At 46.0% G+C, this 21,515-nt stretch overlaps 1 protein-coding gene across 2 annotated transcripts in view; it reads right to left on the reverse strand.

Moving 5' to 3' along the window:
- TMOD1 (tropomodulin 1) overlaps positions 1–18,172 on the reverse strand; it is a 66,956-nt gene extending 48,784 nt beyond the window's left edge. The window contains exon 1 of one of the 2 annotated variants that reach the window (XM_006143714.2): positions 18,009–18,128. In XM_006143714.2, coding sequence (XP_006143776.1) covers positions 18,009–18,128 — 120 coding nt within the window. Of the gene's footprint in view, positions 1–18,008 lie in introns of both variants that reach the window. The other variant, XM_027770028.1, reaches the window with a different exon arrangement.
- Positions 18,173–21,515: the final 3,343 nt, after the last annotated feature.

Raw genomic sequence — 21,515 nt, forward strand, 5'->3', positions numbered from 1 at the left:
ATCAAACTTAGAATGAGATATTACTTCACAGCCACTAGGATAAGAGAAAATAACAAGGGTTGGCGAGACTGTGGAAAAACTGGAACTCTCATATACTGCTGGTAGGGCTATAAAATGGTGTGGCCTCTTTTGAAAACAGTCTGACAATTTCTCAAAAAGTTAAATATAGAGTTACCATATGTCCAGCAATTACACTCCTAGGTGGAAAAGAATTGAAAACATATGTTCACCCCAAAATTTGTACAGGAATGCTGCATAAGTATATGTGTCCAAGCAGTGTGCTATGTGGTAGGGCTATTATGCCACAAAGAAGTCTTTAATTTATAGTAACCAGGGAGATGAGATAGGAATGGAATAGGGGAAGTAGAGTAAAAGGAGGAAAAAAGTCTTCATTACAAGTTAAATGTCCATCAACTGATGAACAGATGAATGTGGTCAATCCATACAATTCAATATTATTTAGCCATAAAAAGGAATGAAGTACTTTAACATGAATGAACCTCGAAAACATTTATGCTAAATGAAAGAAGCCAGATACAAAAGGCCATGTATTGTATGACGACATTCTTATGAAATGTCCAGAATAAGTAAATCTATGGAGACAGAAAGCAGCTCAGTGATTGGTTAGGGTTGGATGCTATAAACAGAACTATATCCCCTCCAAATTTTGAAGTCCTAATCTCCCAATATAACTATATTGGGGGATAGTTTCTGTAAGGAGGTAATTTTTGAATAAGCTCATAATGGCGAAACCCCGATTATTGTCCTTATAAGAAAAAGCAGCAGAGAGCTTGCTGTGCACCTACCCTGCCCCATTCACCTACCATGAGAGGACACAGAGAAAAGGCAGCCATCTGCAAGTCAGGAGGAGAGACTTCACAAGAAACTGACCCTGCCAGAAACTGTTCTGGGACTTCCAGCCCTCCAGAACTGTGAGAAAATAAATTTTTGCTTTTTAAATCTGTGGTACAGCAGCTTGAGCAGACTAATACAGTTGGGAAGATTAGGGGAAATGGGAAGTAATAACTAATAACTCTGAAGTTTCTTTTCTTTCTCTATTTTTTAGGGCATGTGCACTCTCCAGAGAGACAGAGACAGAGAGACAAAAAGTGAGAAATCACCCCCCAGGGGGGATGGCTATACCACAATCCCTTCTCCATTCTCCTCTTGGGATCTTGGGCACGTACGCACACGCACCCGGTGTGAGTTTAAACCACCGGGTCTGGGACTTAAACCGTTGTCGACTACATGAGAGTCAAGTGACATAGCCATTATGCTAACTGCTGGTCCCTCTATTTCTTTGTTTTTGTTTGTTTGTTTGTTTTAATTTGCTGTAGGGCATGTGTGCTCACCAGAAACACAGAGAGAGGGAAAGTGAAGAAGCACTCCCCCAAAGTGGGATGGCCGTGCAGCAATTCCATTCTCCTCTGAGGATTCTGGGATTTAGGGCATGTATGTACATATGCCTGGTGTGTTTTTTTTAAGCTGCTGGGTCCAGCATTTGAGCCCCATAGTCAGGCACATGGGATCCAGCAGCCTCAAACACTATGCGACTGGCTGGTCCAGTATGAGGTTTATTTTTGCAGTGATGAAAATGTTCTAAAATGGACTGTAATGATGATAGTTGTACAACTCTGTGAATATACTAAAAAAGAAAAAAAAAGTTGAGTTGTTCACTTTAAATGGATGAACTGCCTAATATGTGAATTTTATCTCAAAAAAGCTGTCATTTTTTAAACGGCATGTGTTATCTAGGGAAGAATCATAAAAATGGCAATGCAATAAATAAACTAAATGATCATGGAGTACTGAGGGCAGAAGGCTCTCATGTTCCAGTGGCCAATATGGTGCCGAGACTGGCCAGGCTAGCGCTGGCCAAACTGAGCATGGCTCCCTGTTGTAGAATGGGATATGCCTTGTTATGTAAATTGTTTGTTTTTTTTTTTTTTGAGAGAGGTTTTCGCTATAGGGCGCATGCGCTCGCCAGACAGACAGAGAGAGACATAGAGACAGAAAGTGAGAAATCACCCCCCAGGGGGGATGGTCACACCGCAATCCCTTCTCCATTCTCCTCTTGGGATCTTGGGCACGCACGCACACGCGCCCGGCGTGAGATTTAAGCCACCGGGTCCGAGACGCAAACCGCGGTCGACTACGTGGGAATCCAGCGACATAGCCATTACGCTAACTGCTGGTTCCCATATGTAAACTGTTTTGAGGAGTTAAGAGGGTAGGAAAACACTGCCTTGTGCTTTCTCTCTGACTACTAGAACCTAATACTGCCTCTCAGACCCAGGCTCTCATACAGATGAAGAAAAGAGTTCCCACAACCATTTGCTGTTGGCTCTGACAAGGAAAGTATTTGGTGACTATGTATGTGTAGAAATGTACTTTTGATTCCTTTATTTCTCACTCACTTGACAAACATCCACTGCATGAGTATATGTGTTCAGGCAGCGTGCTATGAGGTGGGGCTATTACACCACAAAGAGTTCTTTAATTTATATTAACTGGGGAGATGAGATAGGAACTGAATGGGGGAAGTCCGGTAAAAGAAGAAAAAAGTCTCAGTTCCATTTGGTTATTCACTCAATATGTGGCAATCAAAATCCCAAATGGTGGGGTCTGCTTTAACAAAAGTAGCAAAGAAGAAACCTACTGCTAGTCCACCATTACCTGTAAAGGGATCCTTGCATGGTACCAGCTGGAAATTGTTACAATTTAACCTTTAAGTGATTAAATCTCATTCTCCTCATGTTGAATTGTGCTGGGGTAAATGGCAGTATTCAAAAGGAAACATCTCTCTGGCTCCACCTGACCAGCCACTGGTTCTGCATTAGGAGACTATATTCACATGCACTTGTCCCAAGTCCATCCCTGCTCCAGAGACAGATTCGTTATGGGTAGTGAGCTTTGGGAAAGAGCTTCGTATATATGACTCTGGGCAAATTCTTAGGTCCTTACCTCTAAGTGGAAATGTACTCATGTGAGGAGGGCAGTGACTCCTCATCTCCCAACAGAAAAGTCAGTGTGAGTTTTAAGGAGTAGGGGTATCTACATGCTCTCTGGGCTTAGCCTAACAGGACAGTGTTTAGATACTTGGCAACGGTGGGGACTGTGACACCATGGAGCTTTCATGCTCCCACACCACCCAGCTCTAGTGAGTTGGGAACATGTAGGAATGTGGGTGGTGTAATCAGATCTGCTCATTTTTACATGAAATCCCCTGATTTAAAAATATTGACGTGTAGTCCTAAAATTTTAAAAGCAATGTTTGGGGACAGCTGGTAGCATGGTGGTTAAGATGGTTAGATCCCATATGGCTGACTGGGTGGTTTGAGTCCCAGACCTGGTGGCTTGAAAAACATGCCAGATGTGTGTGCATATTCAAAATCCTGAAAGGAGGGATGGAGGAGAAAGGATTGCGGCATGGCCATCCCCCCTGGGAGGTGCTTTCTCACTTGCTCCCTGTCTCTCTGTCTCTGTCTCTCTCTAGAAAGTACATTTGCCCTTTAGCATATTTATTTTAAAAAGCAATGCTAGGGCTAAATAAAACATATCTGTAAGCTGGACTCAGGCCCTTGACTGCTATTTGCCATGTTTGATCTAAGGTTCCTATCAAACTAAAATTCCATCTTGATAAAGTCAAGAATTTATTTATTCAGTCCACAAATATTTACTGAGTGTCCTGCCCCATATCAGTCCTGGGCTAGAGGAGGAAAGAGGTATATACATGGGATTTGAATTCAGAATTTTCTAAATGATAGAAACACAAAGTTTAACATGTTCTTGGAGATAATCCTAGGGGGAAAATTAGGCAACATTTCCTATAGTTCCCTACTCCTGGTTTGTTACATAGCAACTTCCTCTTAAACATCGTAAAATGAACACTTGGATGTGCAGCTTGACATTGACAGGTTAACATCTTAGTCTAATTTTCACACCCACATTCTGGGGTCCAGTTGTCCAGAGGACAATGGAAACTTTGACGGATTCTTGACTATGCTGTCGGGAGCGCTAAGGCCCTGCAAACAGGTGCCAGGAAGGCTAAATATCAAGTATCTGCACAATTACCACTGCTATAGTTAGGACTACGTGAGGAGCCATGCTGGCTGGGACCATTGTGGGCTTGTTCAGATATGCATGTGCACGCACACACGCACACGCACACACACACAACGAAGTAAAAAGATCATAAACTCTTGGCAACTTAGAGCTACAAAGGCCTGGTCCTTTACAGTGACAAAAAATGAACAATTTTTTAACTTATCCAAATAAATCAACCATATCTCAGAACAAGGGAATGCAAAATGTGCCCACCTTTGAACTCCAGGAGTCCCGGGGTCCTGTTCTGTGACTGAACCACCCGGAACTCCTTAGAAGAGGACAGACCATGTGGTACAGTCTCTTCGTTGGGTATTGGGAGAGGGTCAGAGAGGAGTAGGGCCTAGCCCGAGGTCATGTGCTAGACTGAGAGCCCAGAGCTCTGGACTTCCATCCCACAGAAAACTTTCCATCCCATCTGACCGCCTTCCTCTAGGAACAGATCCTGGAAACTAGATGTTCCCTGGATACAAACCAGGTCTCCTCTGCAAGTGCTAGAAAGCCAGAGCTCCCCTCCTGGTCTGGCTGGTCTCAGTGCACATGTGGAGAAGCTGAGGCCCAGCGGCACGGAGTTACTGTCCTGGGGTAAGGGTGAAACTGGGGTGGTTAACACTCTGCAAATTCTCACAGACTTTTTCCCTTTCTCCTGTCAAACAACGGAACCTAAGCAAACCCTAGACACCTATCCCTCTCCTGCCTCAAGCCAGGCCAAACATTTTCTCGTCAGCCAGTTCTCCAACTGTCTTATACAAGGTATCTGACTGACAAATAATTTTTAAACTGGCCTTGAAGACTCTGTTTTCCAGTTATCGGCCAGGTCTGTTTCAAACGAGACACTCCGGTCTGTCCCGTGGGGCCCCATCTGGATAATACAGGGCTCTGCTTCTGCATCACTGGCCTGCAGCTCCCAGATCCTTCTAGAAGCACTTGTGAGGTTTTCTTTCTCTCTCTCTCTTTCTTTCTTTCTTTCTTTCTTTCTTTCTTTCTTTCTTTCTTTCTTTCTTTTTTTTAATAGGCTTTTTTGCTATAGGGTGCATGCACTCGCCAGACAGAGAGAGAGACAGAGAGACAGAAAGCGAGAAATCACCCCCCAGAGGGGATGGCCACGCTGCAATCCCTTCTCCTCCATTCACCTCTCGGGATCTTGGGCACGTGCACACATGCGCCCGGCGTGAGTTTTAAGCCACCAGGTCCAGGACATGAACTGCAGTCGACTACATGGGAGTCCAGCGACATAGCCATTACGCTAACTGCTGGTCCCTAGTGAGGTTTTCTTGTCACACCGCTTGAGGTGAGAGTGTGGCAAGGACAGCAGGGTGAGCCCATGCATGCCCCAGCCACAGGATCTTGACATCAGGGACAGCAGGACCCACGCCTCTACGGGCCACACATCTCCCTAAACATGTCCCCACACATACAGGACCTCTTTCTCTCTTTGCTTTCTCTCCAGAAAGAACTCAGCCTTTGGTTCAGATGCCCTGACCTCCCTGCAGGGCTGGCGAGACCCAGTGGCTGCCGTTTCCTTCCATCAACCTTCTAAGACGCTGCTCTGATGTGCAAAGAAACCCTGGAGCCCAAGTCCAGTAACTGTTTGTGTTGGGTCCTGCTGGGCACACTGTCTCTTGGGTTCACAGTACAAGATGGGACCCAGCTTCCTCCTCTCCTCCTTTTCTGCCTCATGCACAGGGGAAAATGGTCCATATTCCTGCTCCAAAGGTACATGCACCTGCTTGCAGCCAGAGAGGAGACCAATGTCCCATCGTGATCCCCTCAGCCCTGGCTTCCAGGAGGAGGTGGTTCCTGAGTCCTGGAGGACCAGTAGGAGATAGCCAGGTGAAGAGAGGAAGCAGAGGCATGTTACCGGGAGAGAGAGAGAGTGTGCGGCACAGGCACTGGCTGGGCGGATGGAGGGAACACAGCTTGCTAGGGGAAGGAGACGGAGTAGGTCAAAGATTAAAGGTACTAGTAGATTAAAGACTCCATTTCCCGCAGTGTTCTGGAATGTCTTAGTCCCCTCCCGTGGGCACTATCCTTGTTCAAACCTTGTGCCTCTTACTGGGACAAATGGAGCAGCTTCCTGGCCAGTCTCTCAGCCTTGGGCCTTTCCCTCTCCACTCCTTTCCCTCCTGGAAGCCAGACACAACTCACCAACGTGTGGGCTGACCCTGCCACTCCCCGGCACATTTGTAGTCCCTTAGAAGTTTTGTGGACCTATAGAATCACAACTGAATTAACCAGCCAGATGCGGAGAGCAATCCATGATTTGACCCCAACCCATCCCTTCCACTTTTGCCTCCTGAGCCTCTTCCCTTCTTCAAGTAGTCCATGTGCTAGCCACTACGTGCGCGTGTGCGCACACACACACACACACACACACACACACACAGCTTTGCCTGGGTGCCATCCCTCCTGCCTTGCAGTGTTTCCCATACTGACCTGACGATTCTCTTTTCAACCCCCCTTAGGCATCTTGCCAGTTCTTATGTCATGTTCATCCTACTTTGTCTTGGAGTGCAATTTTCCTCTATGTCTCTTTCCAAGAAGCCTGGGTACCCCTCAAGGGCCAGATGGGCTATATCTTAGTCTTCTCTGATTTTTTTTTTAATTGTCTGATGCCTGTGTTCACCAGAGAAAGAGAAAGAGAGAGGAAGGTAGAGGGAGTAAGCACCCTCCCTGAGGAATGGTCATGCTGCAATCCTGTCACCTCCATTTTTTCCCATCCTGTTGGGATTTTGAGCACCCATGCACATGTACTTGGCATGTTTTTCAAGCTGTCAGAGCTGGGATTTGAACTGCAGTTGGCATGTGGGATCTGACTTCCTTAACCACTAGGCTATGGGGCCAGCCCTGCATCTTTTTTTTTTTTTTTTAAGACAGAGATTTTTGCTATGGATTTTTGCTCTCTATTGTAGGAGAGACAGAGAGAGACAGAAAGTGAGAAATCATCCCCCAGTGGGAATGGCCATGCCACAATCCCTTCTCCATTCTCCTTTCAGGATTCTGGCCACGCACACATATATGCACCTGGCCTGAGATTTAAATTGCCAGGTCCAAGACTTGAACTGTGGTTGACCACATGAGAGTCCAGTCATGCAAACATTATGCAAATGCTCATCCCCAGCCCTATATCTTAGTCTTCTCCAATACCCAGTCCAAGCACTGGGTGCTAAGAAAATGTGGTATGAATAGCTCATGCACACACTGCCGCTGCAGCTGGAAAAAGGCTAATAGTTCTTGGATGCTTTCAGGTCACATCGCACTTGCTGCCCCAGGCTTGTTGCTGGGTTACTCAACTGCTGCCCCCAAGCACATTTGGGGGTAGAGAATGTATTGTGAATGGCAAAGGGCAGGGGTGTCCAGAACGTAATCAGGGTTCAGTGATGGGAGTTTTAAGAAATACCGTGCTAGAGGGTGGAACCTTAGTAATATTTTCTGTGGGAGACCTCGATTCCTAACATTTCTGACAACATCTCTCATTCCACCTTGTTCTTGATATCAAGTCTCCCCGTCTTTAGGAATAGACACACTCCCATTTTTCAGCCTGTTGGCCACATTTTGAGATTAAAGACTACATTTCCCAGACTCCCTTGCGGCTATGTCGAGCCACTTAATTAAGTTCTGATCAATGATTTAAGTGTCCAAGTGGCAGTTTCTGGTAACCTTTTTTAAAAGGCACTTGGCTGTGGCTTTTCTCCTTTTTTCTTCCTTCCTTCTTTCCTATAGTCTGGTGGCTAGAATGTGGTTACTATGACTCCCATCTCAGACCACGGGGATAAGGACTGCACCTTAGCGATAGCAGGAAGGTAAGGACAACGAAATCTAGGACTCTGGGGAGCTCTGGAAGCCAGTCTCCACACCAACCCTCCCTGGCCCCCTCCGGGCTGTCCCTTGAGGGAGGAACACACCCACTGCACCAATCATGTTATGTTGGGCCTCTGCTACCTGCAGCCAAGCTACACCCTATCTGATAACCGAGTTCTCAACCCAGGGCAAAAGTCTGGGAGTGGCAAGTGAAACTTCTTACATACACATCTCTTTCAAGAATGGGAAAGCACTTGCTATTGAAAATATTTAGATGAATTAAGATCTTTTGTGAATCAATAAAATGTGTGTGTGTGTGGGGGGGGGGGAAGGCATGAAAAGCAACTGTAGGTACCAGAGACATTTATGGGAGGAGAGTGAGAAATGGCAGCGGGTGAGATGTAAGGAATCAAGTGGGGGGATGGGGAGAAGCAAAATACATAAGAAACAAGACATGGAAAATTACGTGTTGAAGTTAGCACATATGGTAATGTCCTTGATTGAGCCAAAATACAGTGTATTCTGGATGGAAAATCTCATTTTGTGTACTGTAATGATGTACAGTGAATGAATGTAAATAAAGAAATTGAAAATAAAATAAAATTTAAGAAAGAAGAATAAAGAAAAGTAACAGATGAACCCCGATGGCCACATGCCTGAGGAAAACGGACCCATTTCCTTTTCTTCATCTGCTTTGCCTACCTGAAGTTGTAAGGACCCAGTGCGCTCCTCTGGGCCGAGAGCCCTCAGTAGAGTGGAAGAGATGGGGAGTAGACAGCGGGTAGGAAGGCAGGGCTGAAACTTCATCTATAATGATTTCTTTTCTTGGTAAGTGTGATCTCCACCAAATAAGGCAAAATGTTAGCATTCGTAAAGTTTGGATGGTGGCAACCTAGGTATATGCCACACCCTCTTATATGTTTAAAATGTTCCCTATTAAAAATCAAAAAGGACACTGCTCAGGGTCCTCAGTGTGGGGCAGGTGCTGTGCTGGGGGCCTGGAGGCGGGAAGGTCAAGGAAGCTTCCGGAGGGAGAGGTGGGGAGGTCAGACCTTGAAAACAGGGAGGATTCTTAATCTGAAGAAAGAAGGGCTGCAACTCCAAGATGGCCCCCAGGCAGCAGAGGCCATTGGGGGGTGCTGGGAGAAGCATGGAGGCCAGGCGGCAGGGTGGGGGAGACACACCAATGCCTGGCCTAACTCGCCCTCACCCGCCAGGCCCATCTTCTGTGCGTGGCTCTGTGCACGGTCAGCAGGCCGGCAGTGTTTCTAAGGATCTGTGCCTATTTTTAGAGGAGAGATTTATTTCTTTCCATTTCAACTGTTTACTTCTGTCCTGAGTTTGCAGTTCTGCCGGCTTGTGTTACAAAGGAGAACCTCAGCCTGAGGACCAAACTTGGCTGCTTCCTGGACAGCCAGTGGTGCCCTCTGCCTGGCCGGATATCACCTGGGACCTGAGTATGGAAGATGGGACGACTCCGTGAAGTTTGAGGGGAAGCTACGTGTGACAGGAAGTCTCGGGTTCTCATCCTGGCTCTGCCACTTTCACTATGTGACCTTGAACAAGTCCCTTCTCCTCTTTCCACTTTGAGGCTTTGTTGTTGCTTTGGTTTTTCATCACTAAAATGGTAATAACACGTACCTCATACGATTGGTCTGAAGATTCAATGAAATACATTAATCACCAAGTGAATCACATGTGTCCGGGATGCACTCCATAAATCGGGGTTTCTTTCCCTGGACTGTGTATGTGGGGGTGGGGGAGGGGCGGTGTGGGTGGTGTTCGGTGTCTCGGTGTCCTGTAGCTCAGAGATGCTACAGCTCTAGTTTTCTCTTCCATCATTCCTTCCTGCAATTCATGGCCACCTGTTCTCATTCTTGATACATTATGGGCCAAGAAAGTTGGGGCCTAATCTGAATTTAGTCATCACTTAATCGTGATTCTGGGCAGTCATTTCCTTCTCTTCGGGGTAGTATTATCCCCCACCTATGAGTATCAATCTCATAAGATCCTGGTGGAGATTTTATGAGATAATGTCCATAAAATGAGGCGTAGCATCTGGCATGTAAGAATACCTCAGTAGCAATAGTCATTATTATCATCAGCACTATCATTTCAGACTTTGCAGAGGGCCTATTGTTTTCCCTGATTAGTTCTGTGGTTATATTGTATTGCGACTTCTCAGCAACTGATTCAAATCAACTTTTAGGACCTAATTTATTTATAGCATTAAAAAAATGTTTTTAAAGATAATTGCTATAGGGCACATGCGTTTACCAAAGAGATAGAAAGTGAGAAATCACCCCCTGAGAAGATGGCTATGCTGCAATGCCTTTTCCTCTATTCTCCTCTCAGGATTTTGGGCACATATGCACACACACTCGGTGTGAGTTTCAAGCCACAGGTCCAAGTTGAACCATGGTTGACTATGTGGGAGTCCAGCAATGTAACCATTACGCCATCTGCTGGTCCTATATAGGATTATTTTGACTGTCTCTTCTTGCCTGCAAATATTTTGATCCTTTTACTGAAACAGCTTTAAAGATACTCTGCCTTGGGCCAGCCAGCGGTGTGATGGCTAAGGCAAGTGGAAGCCACATGGCCAACTGTGGTTTGAGTCCGGGACCTAGCTCTTTGAAAAACATGCTGAGTGCATGTATGTATGTGCCCAAAATCCTGAAAAAAGAGATAGAGGAGAGGGATTGTGACATGGTCATCCCTCGTTGGGATGCTTTCTCATTTTCCCTCTCTCTCCTGCTCTAACTCTCTCCAGTGAGTGCATACACCCTCCAGCAAATTAAAATAAATAAATAAATACAATATAAATATTGTGTCTTTTCCCCAAAGCCTCATTAACAAGTAATATTTATAGTTGATTCTTTGTTCCAGTGTATTCTTAATTTATTATTCTTTTTTTGCCAGAGGACATAGGTCTTTGCCACACAGAAGGGGAGAGGGAGAGAGACAGTGGGAGAGAGAGAAAGCAACCTTTAATGGGGCATGGTTGTGCCGCAATTCTTTTTTCTTCATTTCTCCAACCTGTCAGGATGTGGGGCATCCACACATCCTCAGCGTGTTTTTCTTTTTTTTTTTTTTTATAAAAATTATTTTATTTAACTGTTTATTTATTTATTTATTTATTTATTTATTTATTTATATTTGACCAGAGAGGGACAGAGAGAGAGAGAGGGAAAGTGAGAAAGCAAGCTGCCAGTTCCAGGACTCAAACCGCGGTCAGCCATGTAGAAGTCCAGTGCCCTTAATATCATGTCACCTGCCGACCCCACCCAGCATGTTTTTCAAAGCACCAGTGACAGGATTTGAACCACAGTTGGGCATCTGGGATCCATCTTCCAATGCACTGTGCTTAACCACTATGCTATGGGACTGGCTCCTCTCCTTTTTCATTTTCTTTTTAAGATTAGTATTTATGGTGAAAATAATGTAACAACTTCAAAGGACATCCAATTGGAATAAACAATTTGCTGGTAATTCCTCTGTTTTCCAAGTTGTCTTCTGGACTAGGATGCTCACAGGTTCATGAGGGATGATGGTTAACAGCACAAGTTACCAGGCCAGAACAATCTGGGTTGGAATCCAACACCACCCACGTGGCATCTAGGCAAGTTATCTTGTCTTTGTAAGCCTCAACCTCCCCATCTTTACTTTTATGTATGTATGTCTGCATGTTGCCAGAGGGTACATGTGCTCACGAGAGAGACAGGAGAAAGAGGGAGGGAAAGCTTGCCTCCTGTAGGGTGTAGTCACACCACAATCTCCTCTCCTCCATTTCTCCAATCTCTTGGGGTCTGGGGCATGCATGCCTTGCATGTTTATGCACACATGTCTTGCATGTATTCAAGCCTCTGAGGTTGAGCTTTGAACTGCAGATGGCCATGTGGGATCTGGCTACCTTAACCACTAGCCTATGGGGCCGGCCCCTCCTCATCTTTAAAATGGAGTTCAAAACTGAACCCTCTCTGAAGACTAAATGAAATAATCCATGCAGGGCTTTGCCCATGGCATATCCTGTAAATGTAAATATCTATCAATCGTGTAAGAATTTGGACGTATTCCCTGCCCTGGACACAGGGTGACCTAGCCTCAAACCTCTCTGTGCATTGTGCATTTCCCCACGGCTGGGTACAAGGCAATCCTAACGACAGAGTTGGCTCCGCTTCAGAGCAGCATCCACTTAACTCCCGAGAGAAGAGAAAGGGCAGATCCTCTGGGGAATGGTCAACAGCGGATACTTTTAGCACACGCAGCATTCCTTTCCCGCGGGAGTCCAAGAGCAACAACCTCATGATAAGCTCGAGTTTTTCCAGAGTGAGAGATAGAAAGTTGCGGGAATTTTTTCCTCTTTTTCTTTTCTTTCTTTCTTTCTTTCTTCTTCTTCTTTTTTTTTAATGTGCACCAGTTTGGAATCCTGCTACAAACAGAGCTGCTTTCCAACTCCTCATAGGCTACTCTGGCACATGACGCTGAGGCTTAACAGTTGCATAACCGAAACCGTCACCCCCTTGAAGTGTCTGCTGAGATCAGGTAATAAAGCAGTGAGGAATGGATCAGGAGATGGCACATGGTTCCAGCCCGAGGGGGCAGCGGAGGCCCTCTAGAACAACTGCATCCATTTTACAGAGAGCAAAACTGAGATCCGAAGAGGGAAAACCACGTGCCTAAATCCAGTGCGGAGCCAGGATTGGGAACGTGGACTTCCGCATCGTAGGCTGTTTCCAGAAGAAAAGCGGGGGGGGGGGGAATTTTTTTGAGCAAAACTGAGATCCGAAGAGGGAAAACCACGTGCCTAAATCCAGTGCGGAGCCAGGATTGGGAACGTGGACTTCCGCATCGTAGGCTGTTTCCAGAAGAAAAAGCGGGGGGGGGGTAATTTTTTATACAGCGCTCAAGCCATGAAATCAGAGCAGGCCTGTGGCCCACACTTCCTTCCCAAAGACTCCCATGAAGCTTCAGCATGCGTGGCTGATACGTGAGCTCTAGAACCATGTCGTGGCTCATCACTCCCTAGTTGTGGACCCTCAGGTAAGATACCTCACCTCTCAGTTTCCTTGTCCGTAACATGGGGAGAACAGCGCCTGCCTCATTGCGTTACGATGATGGTTAAATAAGTTTAAAATGTCAAAGTATTGAGAGCAGCACCCACACATGGTCAGTGCCATTTAAGTGCTTGTTCAGCAAAAATAAAAACAGAAGGAGCATGGGATGTAATAGAGACAGCAGCAGGGGACCTGGTTCTGGTCTGGTTCCCTTTGGAGAAGTAACCTAGGGCAAGTTCTTTCCCCTCTCTGGGCTGGGTTCCTGCTGGGAGTTGGGGGGTGGTTAGAGTGGAGGGGTGTGTGGAGTCCACACCTGCTGGCTTGCTGGGAGGCCTCTCATGGTCTGCATACCTTTGGCCTCTCCCTGTGCTGTGATTTCAGAGCTAGGCCAGGGGAGGGTGAAACTCGAGCTGGAATGTTTGTACTCCCAGAAAGAAGGGCAGCCCACTAGGCCTTTTCAAGACTCACATAGTGTCTTGCAAATCAGGTAACAGACACCAGCGCATTGAAGGGGCCGATTGTGTGGCTGGGACAAAACTCCACTGACCTCCCTTATCGCCTATCCTCTCTGGCTTCTTTTTTCTTTGAACTGAGAGAGAAAGGGGTCTTTGAAAACGTCAGTTTTGAAACCAGAGTGGTATGAGAATCAAGGTCTCAGGTGGCCCATCTCTGCTCCCCCGTGTATACGCACAATAAAGCTTCTCCCTGCCAGAGTGGGAGGCGCACACACTTGGGAGCTTGTCTGAAATCTGAGTCTCTGTGCCCTGGTCCTGTGACTCAGGGCAAGCTGGCCAGCAATCTGAGCCCGGGTGCCACTCCCTCCAGTGGGCACCAGCAGAGCCGTCTCTCTCCTGTTAATCACCTGGCAGGAGGGCTGGTTGAGGAGTACAGAGGCTCTGGGAATTTGCTGCTGAGGCCAGAGATTCTGCAACTTGGGGTGGGGTCCTGTGGGAGCTCTAAGCCAGTTTAGGGGTGAAACAGAGCTTGCAGCCAGGGTCTCAGTGCCATCCTGTTCTGGGTGCAAGCTCCTTCTCCGGCCCCCTCCTCACTCCTGGGTCTGATGCTGGACTCTGACCCTGTTTGCAGCGACAGCCCAAACTAATCCTGTCCCCATACAGCAGGCCTGGGGGACCCTGTGTGTGGGGAGGGGAGAAGGGTCTACACTTCTCCCTGGGAACAGCAAGAGCTCCTTCTACATTTCACCTGTTCCCTAGAACCCTGTCCAGCCCATCTGTCTTCAGGGTCAGCTCCTGAAACCAAAAAGCCCCCTCAAGTCACTGCCTCTCCAGGGCTCCCTGGGCCTGCAGGGAAAAGCCCAAGCTCTTTGGTCTGCCTTACACAACCTCCTACCCCTCACCACATCAGACCCTTCACAGGAACCACGCCGAGACTCCCCCTCCCCGACTGCCTTCAAGCTCAGCCCAGGAATCTTTGCCTTTATTCTTGACTTAGAAAAATCCAGGGCCCAGATCCAATATCACCTGCTCTGGGAAGCCTCCCACTGGCGAGAACTAATCCTGTCTCTGAGCTCCCTGTCTGCTCTCATTTAGGACGTGGTTTATTAAGCCCGCTTCCCCGGCAGCCCAAGCTCTTGCAGGGCAGAGTGCTTGCCAGGCTTCCCTGTGGGTGCCCAGAGCAGGACCCGTGCTCGACAGATAACTGAGTCATATTTATCAAGTTAAGTAGACGTGGCTGCATCCCCCTTTGTCCTTACTGTTTTAAGCTGTTTGTTCGCACAATTCTGTGCAACAGCGATCTAGGATAGAATTAGAACGGCATAATTTTACAGCACTGAAGCTGGAAGCTTGATAGTTCCTTGCCTACATTGCTTATTTTTACTGAAGCCAAGGGTAACGGGGAGAGGGATGATGCTGGGGAAAAAGGAGGGGCCCCAGGGTCTCTCCATCAGCCCCACCTTCTAATAGACGTGGGCATCGCGGAACAACCTCATCATGGCTGGGTGGGGGAATCCACAAATATCTGCAGGACAAGGACACGCTGCTAGAGAGATTTGCCATTCCAGGGGGCCTGGAACCTGGGACCCCTAGATGACGATTCTGGTCACCTAGAAAGAAGCCACTTGATAAAATCTGAAGATAAGACCCGGCTATAAATCCATGGAATCTTGGTCCTAAAAGGGACCAGTCAACTCCATCATTTCATGGATGGGGACACCGAAGTCTATGGAAAGACAGCAACTAGCCCAAGGGCACAGGATACGTGAGAGACAGGGCCGAGGTTAGAAGTGGAGCATATAACCTCTGATCCCGCATTTTCCGGCTAAGCTGCACTCTCTATACATTAGGAGTTATTGGCAGGTTAGTGAAATGGAACTGAAGTGTTGTTTTCTTTAGGAATCTCTGTTAAACAGAGATGAGCAATGACTGGTTAAAAGGGGGTGGGGAGAATACCTTTTTAATTCATTTTAAAATGAAAAACATTGGGTTGTCAGAAAAGTCATGATGCATTTTTGCATAGAAAAATATGACTTTTCTGACAACCCAATATATCCAGTGAAAAATTCAGTTAATTCCATAGCATTCATTATTACCTTCTCTGTCCTGGGTGTTGACCTGGGCACCTAGGATATAGTTCTAGGTTGAAGACCCTTGTCTAGTAGACCGTCTAGGACCCCCTCCTATGGCCCTGCCTATACCTGCAGCGCGGCTTGCCAAACCATATACTAGGAGCCTTCCGTCTCTTGATTCTGTGTGACCTGACTGCAGAGGCAAAACTGAGCATTGAACAAACTTCTCAAATGTACCAACTATGCAATGAGATGATAAGACATCAAACAAGTGAGAGGGATTCTTCTAGCTCTTTCTTTCTTAGCTAATTCATTCCATGACACATTCCCCATCATCCCCTAGCATCTGGCAGGACAGAAAGGTGACATGACCCCGTGAAGACTCAGGGGCAGCACCATCTAGGTGGCGATACCTGCAGGGCTGGGGCAAGGTTCTTGGAAGGCTGTGTATGTCCTGAGTCAGTAGCCATTATATGCTTCTCCTTCTCCCATAGCTGGGATCAGGAATCAAGGGTCCAGGAATCAAGGTTGGAAACAGAGAGGCTCCACTCACTGCTTCCCCTAGTGGCCCACTAGCCGAAGTTCTGTTTTCCTGTTCCCATGACCTTCTGCTCTGGTGAACTAGAAGTCTTAGTCTCATAGGGAGCAATGCTTCCTCCCGGAGACATAACAGTAACACCACTGAACTGAAAGTCAAAACTGGCACCCAGCTCCTTGGGGCTCCACATCCCTCTGGCCAACAGGCTTGGGGAGTGATTATGCTAGTTGGCATTACCGATCCTGACTACCAAGGGGAAACTGAATGGCTACTCCACAATGGAGGGAAGAAAGGGATGTCTGGAATACAAAAGACTCCGCAGTCTGTCTCTTTGTATCACTGTGTCTTGAGCTTAAGGTCAGTAGAAAACGATAACTACTCAGTCTAGGTGGGACTACCAATGGCCCAGACCCTTCAGAAAGGAAGACTTGGACCACCCTATTAGCTGAGAAACCTGGACCAGCTGAGATCCTTGCTGAAGGCAAAAGAAAAGCAGAATGGGTAGTGGAAGAAAGTAATTATAAGTACCACCTACAACCATCTGTCCAGTTATAGAAATGAGGACTGTGATTGCCACGAGCATTTCTTTCTTATTTTATAAACTTGTGTATGTGTAGCTGTGCATAGCAAATATATTGTTTCTTCTCCCTTTTATTCCCTTATCATGTAATATAGATGTGTTGACTTTATATCATAGTACGTAAGTATTGTTAGTTCTACCTCACAGTATGTAAGTTACGCAGTATCAGGAAAGAGGGCAAACTTCACTCAGGGCCTTTACCTGCTTTTCTTGGGAGATGGGGTTAGTATGTTTTCCACTGCACACAGGATAGCTACATCATGTTAGGCAGAATTATGACCTTGTTATTCTCTTTATTTAGAAATTAACTATGGTTTAAAGAGAGAGATATGCATATCCAGGTGACAAGGGATAGACTCATGATGGTCAATTTTATGTCAACTTGACTGGACCAAGGGGTGGTCAGACATTTAGTCAAATATTATTGGGGGTGTATCTGTGAGTGCATTTCTGGATGAGATTAACCTTTTGAATCAGTTGACTGAGTAAAGCAGGTTGCCCTCCCTGATGTGGGTGGGTCCCATCCAATCAGTTGAAGGACTGGATAGAACAAAAAGGCTGATCCTCCCCTGAGTAGAAGGAAATTTTCTCTTGCCTAATTTGCCTTGAGCTGGGACACTGCTTTTCCTCTGCCTTGGGGCCTGAATAAAAAAACGTTAGCTCTTTCTGAGTCTTCAGCCTGCTAGCATTTAGAATGGAACTACACCAGCAGGTCTCCAGCTTGCTGACTGCAGATCCAGGACTTGTCACCTGCCTCTATTACTACCTGAGCTGACTCCTTATAATGAACCTTTCTATATTTATTTGTATCTATACACACACATACACACACACACACACACACACACACACACACGCACACAATTAGTTCTGTTTTTCTGAAGACCTCTGATTAATACAACATATTTTATTATATTTCAAAAGATTTTTTGCCATAGGGCATGTGCGCTTGCTGGAGAGAGAGAGAGACAGAGAAAGGGAGAAATTGCCTCCTCCCCAGGGGGGATGGCCACATCGCAATTCCTTTTCCTCCATTCTCCTCTCAGGATTTTGGGCATGCATGCACAAGTGCCCAGTGTGTTTTAAGCCTTTGGGTTTGGGATTCCAACCTCGATCAGATATGTGGGAATCCAGCACTTTAACCACTATGAGATCTGCTGACCCCAAGTACAACATATTTACAAAAAAGAAAACCACAGAAATCTGCAAAGGCAAGGTTATCCCAATGTCATTGCCATATAAGGAAAAAAGAAAGTGGTTGCTTCACAAATGTACACCTGTCCCTCTACCAGGTGGGGATGATCACCTCACATGGGAGGGACAACAAGGCCTTGAACCCTCTGTCCTCTAGCTTGTCCCTGTGCTGCACCTGTGACATACACCCTTTCTGTACCTACTCACATCAGGGTCTAGTTCATCCAGCTCATTTTCCAGAGTTCTGAGCTCTTCCTCTGTTAGGGCCCCAAGGATTTCGTCTTCATCCAAGTCACGGTACTTCTCTAGTTCTCGTCTGTATGACATTGTGGAAGAAATTGTCGTTGTCTTCTCAGTTTCCGTAATGATCTATGACCTGCCAGAAGGAAAAAGAATCTTAGAAAGACCCTTCTTGGATTTGCACTTTTGGAGCAAATTGATGCTCATCATTCACATGGTGGCCTGGGCATGTTTTCTGAATCGCCAGGATAATAATTACTGTAGTGGAATACTACACTAAGTTGGACTAATTCTCTAATAATAAACTGTGCAAAGGGAAAGTCCTGAGGACATGTGATTTGATGAATCATAATTGGTTGTAATTGGTGTGATCATTAATTACAGGTAAATGGGTAATTATAAATGGCTTACAAGTGCCTGAAGACAATTTTATTCTTTAAGAGGTTCAAATACTTTTCCGTATAACCATCTACCCTTCACCCTAAACCCCAGTGGGGATCATGAGTGCTGGGAACTCTACCCAAACTGATTTTAAAAGGGAGACGCTATGATCAGTGGTTAATTGAACACCTATGACATCTCATCAATCCTCATGTAATAGCCTGTAGTAATAGCCAACTTTTTTTTTCTTTTTTCTTTTTTTTTTTTTTGTCATAGAGTATGTGCACTCGCCAGAGAGGGAAAGTGAGAAAGTGAGAAATAACTCCCCTGGGGGATGGCCATGCCACAATCCCTTCTCCTCCATTCTCCTCCTGGGATTTTTGGGCATGCACACATGCATGTCCAGTGTGATTTCTAAGCATTAGGCCTGGGACTTGAACCACACTTGGCCATGTGGAAGTTCAGGGCCTTCGCCACACCACCTGCTGGCCCTGTAACAGCTCACTTTTACTACCATATGCCAAGCCCTGTGTTGAGTACTTCCCAAGGGCTTTCTAATTTAACCTATGAAGTAGGTCTTTACTATTAGCCTACTTTACAGATTAGGACATTGAATTTAGAGAGCATAAGTACCTTTCAAATCAGAATCACAATCTGAACTAAGGTCTGTCGGCTTTTCAAGCCTATACTGTTTCAGCCATTGTATAATATGGCACTTTTTCCACAGAGTTCCCTAATGTCATGGCAAGAAGACTGCCTAGTCTGGACTCTCATTTCCTCTCAAGTGAGTTGGGTCAAAGGGAAGATCTGATGCATGATGGGAACCCAGGGGGACCTAGGTCATGACTCTCACTTCTTGGAGAAGGCCACCATTCATTTCCAGTTTCACAGAGGAAACCTGATACTATGTGTGGACCCTGCTTCTGCCATTTCCTATAACCCTACCATTTTCATACCTGTTCACTCCATTGAGGCTTACAAAACTCCCTGTAAGCTAGGCCTTTTCATTAAAATCACTTCAATGCAGAAACTGAGGGGCCTGACTCAGGCCCCTGCACCTGAGCCCTCAGATCCTTCCCACTATGCCATGCCACCTCTCCCCTCACACAGGAGGAACAGCAAGGCCTCGAGCCCTCTGTCCTCTAGCTCGACAAATACTGTCTTATAATGTATCAAGCCCATTCAGCCATCATCGCCCTATGAAGCCTTGGTACCTCTCCCCATGAGGCCAAGCTCATCATGGCCCACCCATCTCCATGCAACTCTTGCATCCACCTGCCACTTGAGTTCTCCATGGGCAGGGCCTGGATTTGCTTCATCCCTCTCTCCCCAGGGCCTAGCCCAAGGTCTTGCAGACCCAGGAAGCGTCTCACTGAAACGAGATGTTTTTCTGCTCTCTACCTGTTTTCACTGGTCCAATCAGACAGTCCTGCAGAACGTCTAGGCTCCTTTATAGGGAAAAGTTAGCATATGCTGAAGAAGCTGCTACTCTCTCTGCATTTAAGCCTGCCCCCATCTGTCCTTTAACTACCTGAGCCGAGCCACCAGTCCACCTTTCTGAGGCGGACAGGCTGACAGGTGAGGCAGCAGCTCAGGATTTCCTTAAACCTTGCAGAATGGAGTGTAACACTATTTTTGCTGTTGTTATTTTTTAAATCATAAGTTCTTATGTAGATGTAATTGTGATACATCATTGTTGGGTACAGCATGGTTTTTAGCACCTGGCTACAGTGTGTAATAATCAAATCAAGGGTATAAGGACATTCATCATCTTCAACATTGAACTCTGCAGTATGTTGTGCACATTCAATATTTGTTCTACTAGTTTCTGGAAATATATATTGAATTGTCAGTGGCATTTTTTTATTCTGTTGTGGTACACTGTCACCTCACCTATTCTGCTTGTTTACATGCATTCTTATGTCTGTCAATCATTTCTCCTAAACCCCATCCTTCCCTCCTCCTGTGCAGCTTCTGGAATCGCCCACTACTCTATTTCTATGCCATTGAATCCTGCAGTTTCCACCATATATATTAAGTGGGGACACATATTGTCTGTCTTTTGAGGCCTGGTTCATTCCACTTAATCTTATATCTCCTAAGTTCACCCACTTTGTGTCAAATGACAGGATAACCTTGTTCTTTGAGGCTGAGTAGTAGTCCATTGTGTGCATATGCCATGTTTTCTTTATCCATTCATCAGTTGTTGGCACTTAGGTTGATTCCATGTCTCGGCTATTGTGAATAGTGCTATAAACAGGTAAACAGGGATAAGCCAATGTCTCTCTGACAGAGTGATTTCCTGTTCTTTGGGTACATATTCAAAAGTGAGAAAGTGAGAGGGACCAGCAGTTGGCATAATGGCTATGTCCCTGGACTCCTTTATAGTCAACTGCGGTTCGAGTCCTGGACCCGGTAGCTTAAACTCACACTGGGTGCGTGTGTGTGCGTGCCTAAGATCCTGAGAGGAGAATGGAGGAGAAGGGATTCAGGTGTGCCCATGCCCCTTGGGGAGTGATTTCTCACTTTCTGTCTCTCTGTCTTTCTGGCAAGCGCACACATCCTATAGCAAAAACCTCTGAAAAAAAAAAAAAAAAGGCCGGATTACTGGATCAAATGATAGATATGTCTTTAAATGTTTGAAGAACCTCCACAATGTTCTGCATAGTAGCTATACAAGTTAACATGCCCACTAGCAGTACACAAGGGTTTCGCTTTCTCTGCAAGTTCACCAGCATTTGCTATTCTTTGGTTTTGTTTGCTTGTTTTGTTTTGTTTTGATAATAGCCATAGGATATGTTCCTGTATATGGAATCAGGAGGATTGGTTGGTGAATATCTTCAAGAATTTATATGTTGAAATAGAACGCTAACCCCAGTAACTCAGTGCCGCATTATTGGTAAGAATGTGACCTTACCTAGAAGAAGGGTCATTGAATGTAACTGGCTCATAGATGAGGTCCTGCTGAGTGTGGTGGGCCCCTCATCCAGTATGACTGGTCCTTATGAAAAGAGGAAGTCAGGGTGCAGGCATACACCCAAGATGAACACCATGTGACAAGGAAGGCAGAAGTCAGGATGATGTTTCTATAAG

The sequence above is a fragment of the Tupaia chinensis genome, unplaced genomic scaffold, assembly GCF_000334495.1.
Source record: "Tupaia chinensis unplaced genomic scaffold, TupChi_1.0 Scaffold000104_1, whole genome shotgun sequence".
Classification (NCBI taxonomy): domain Eukaryota; kingdom Metazoa; phylum Chordata; class Mammalia; order Scandentia; family Tupaiidae; genus Tupaia; species Tupaia belangeri.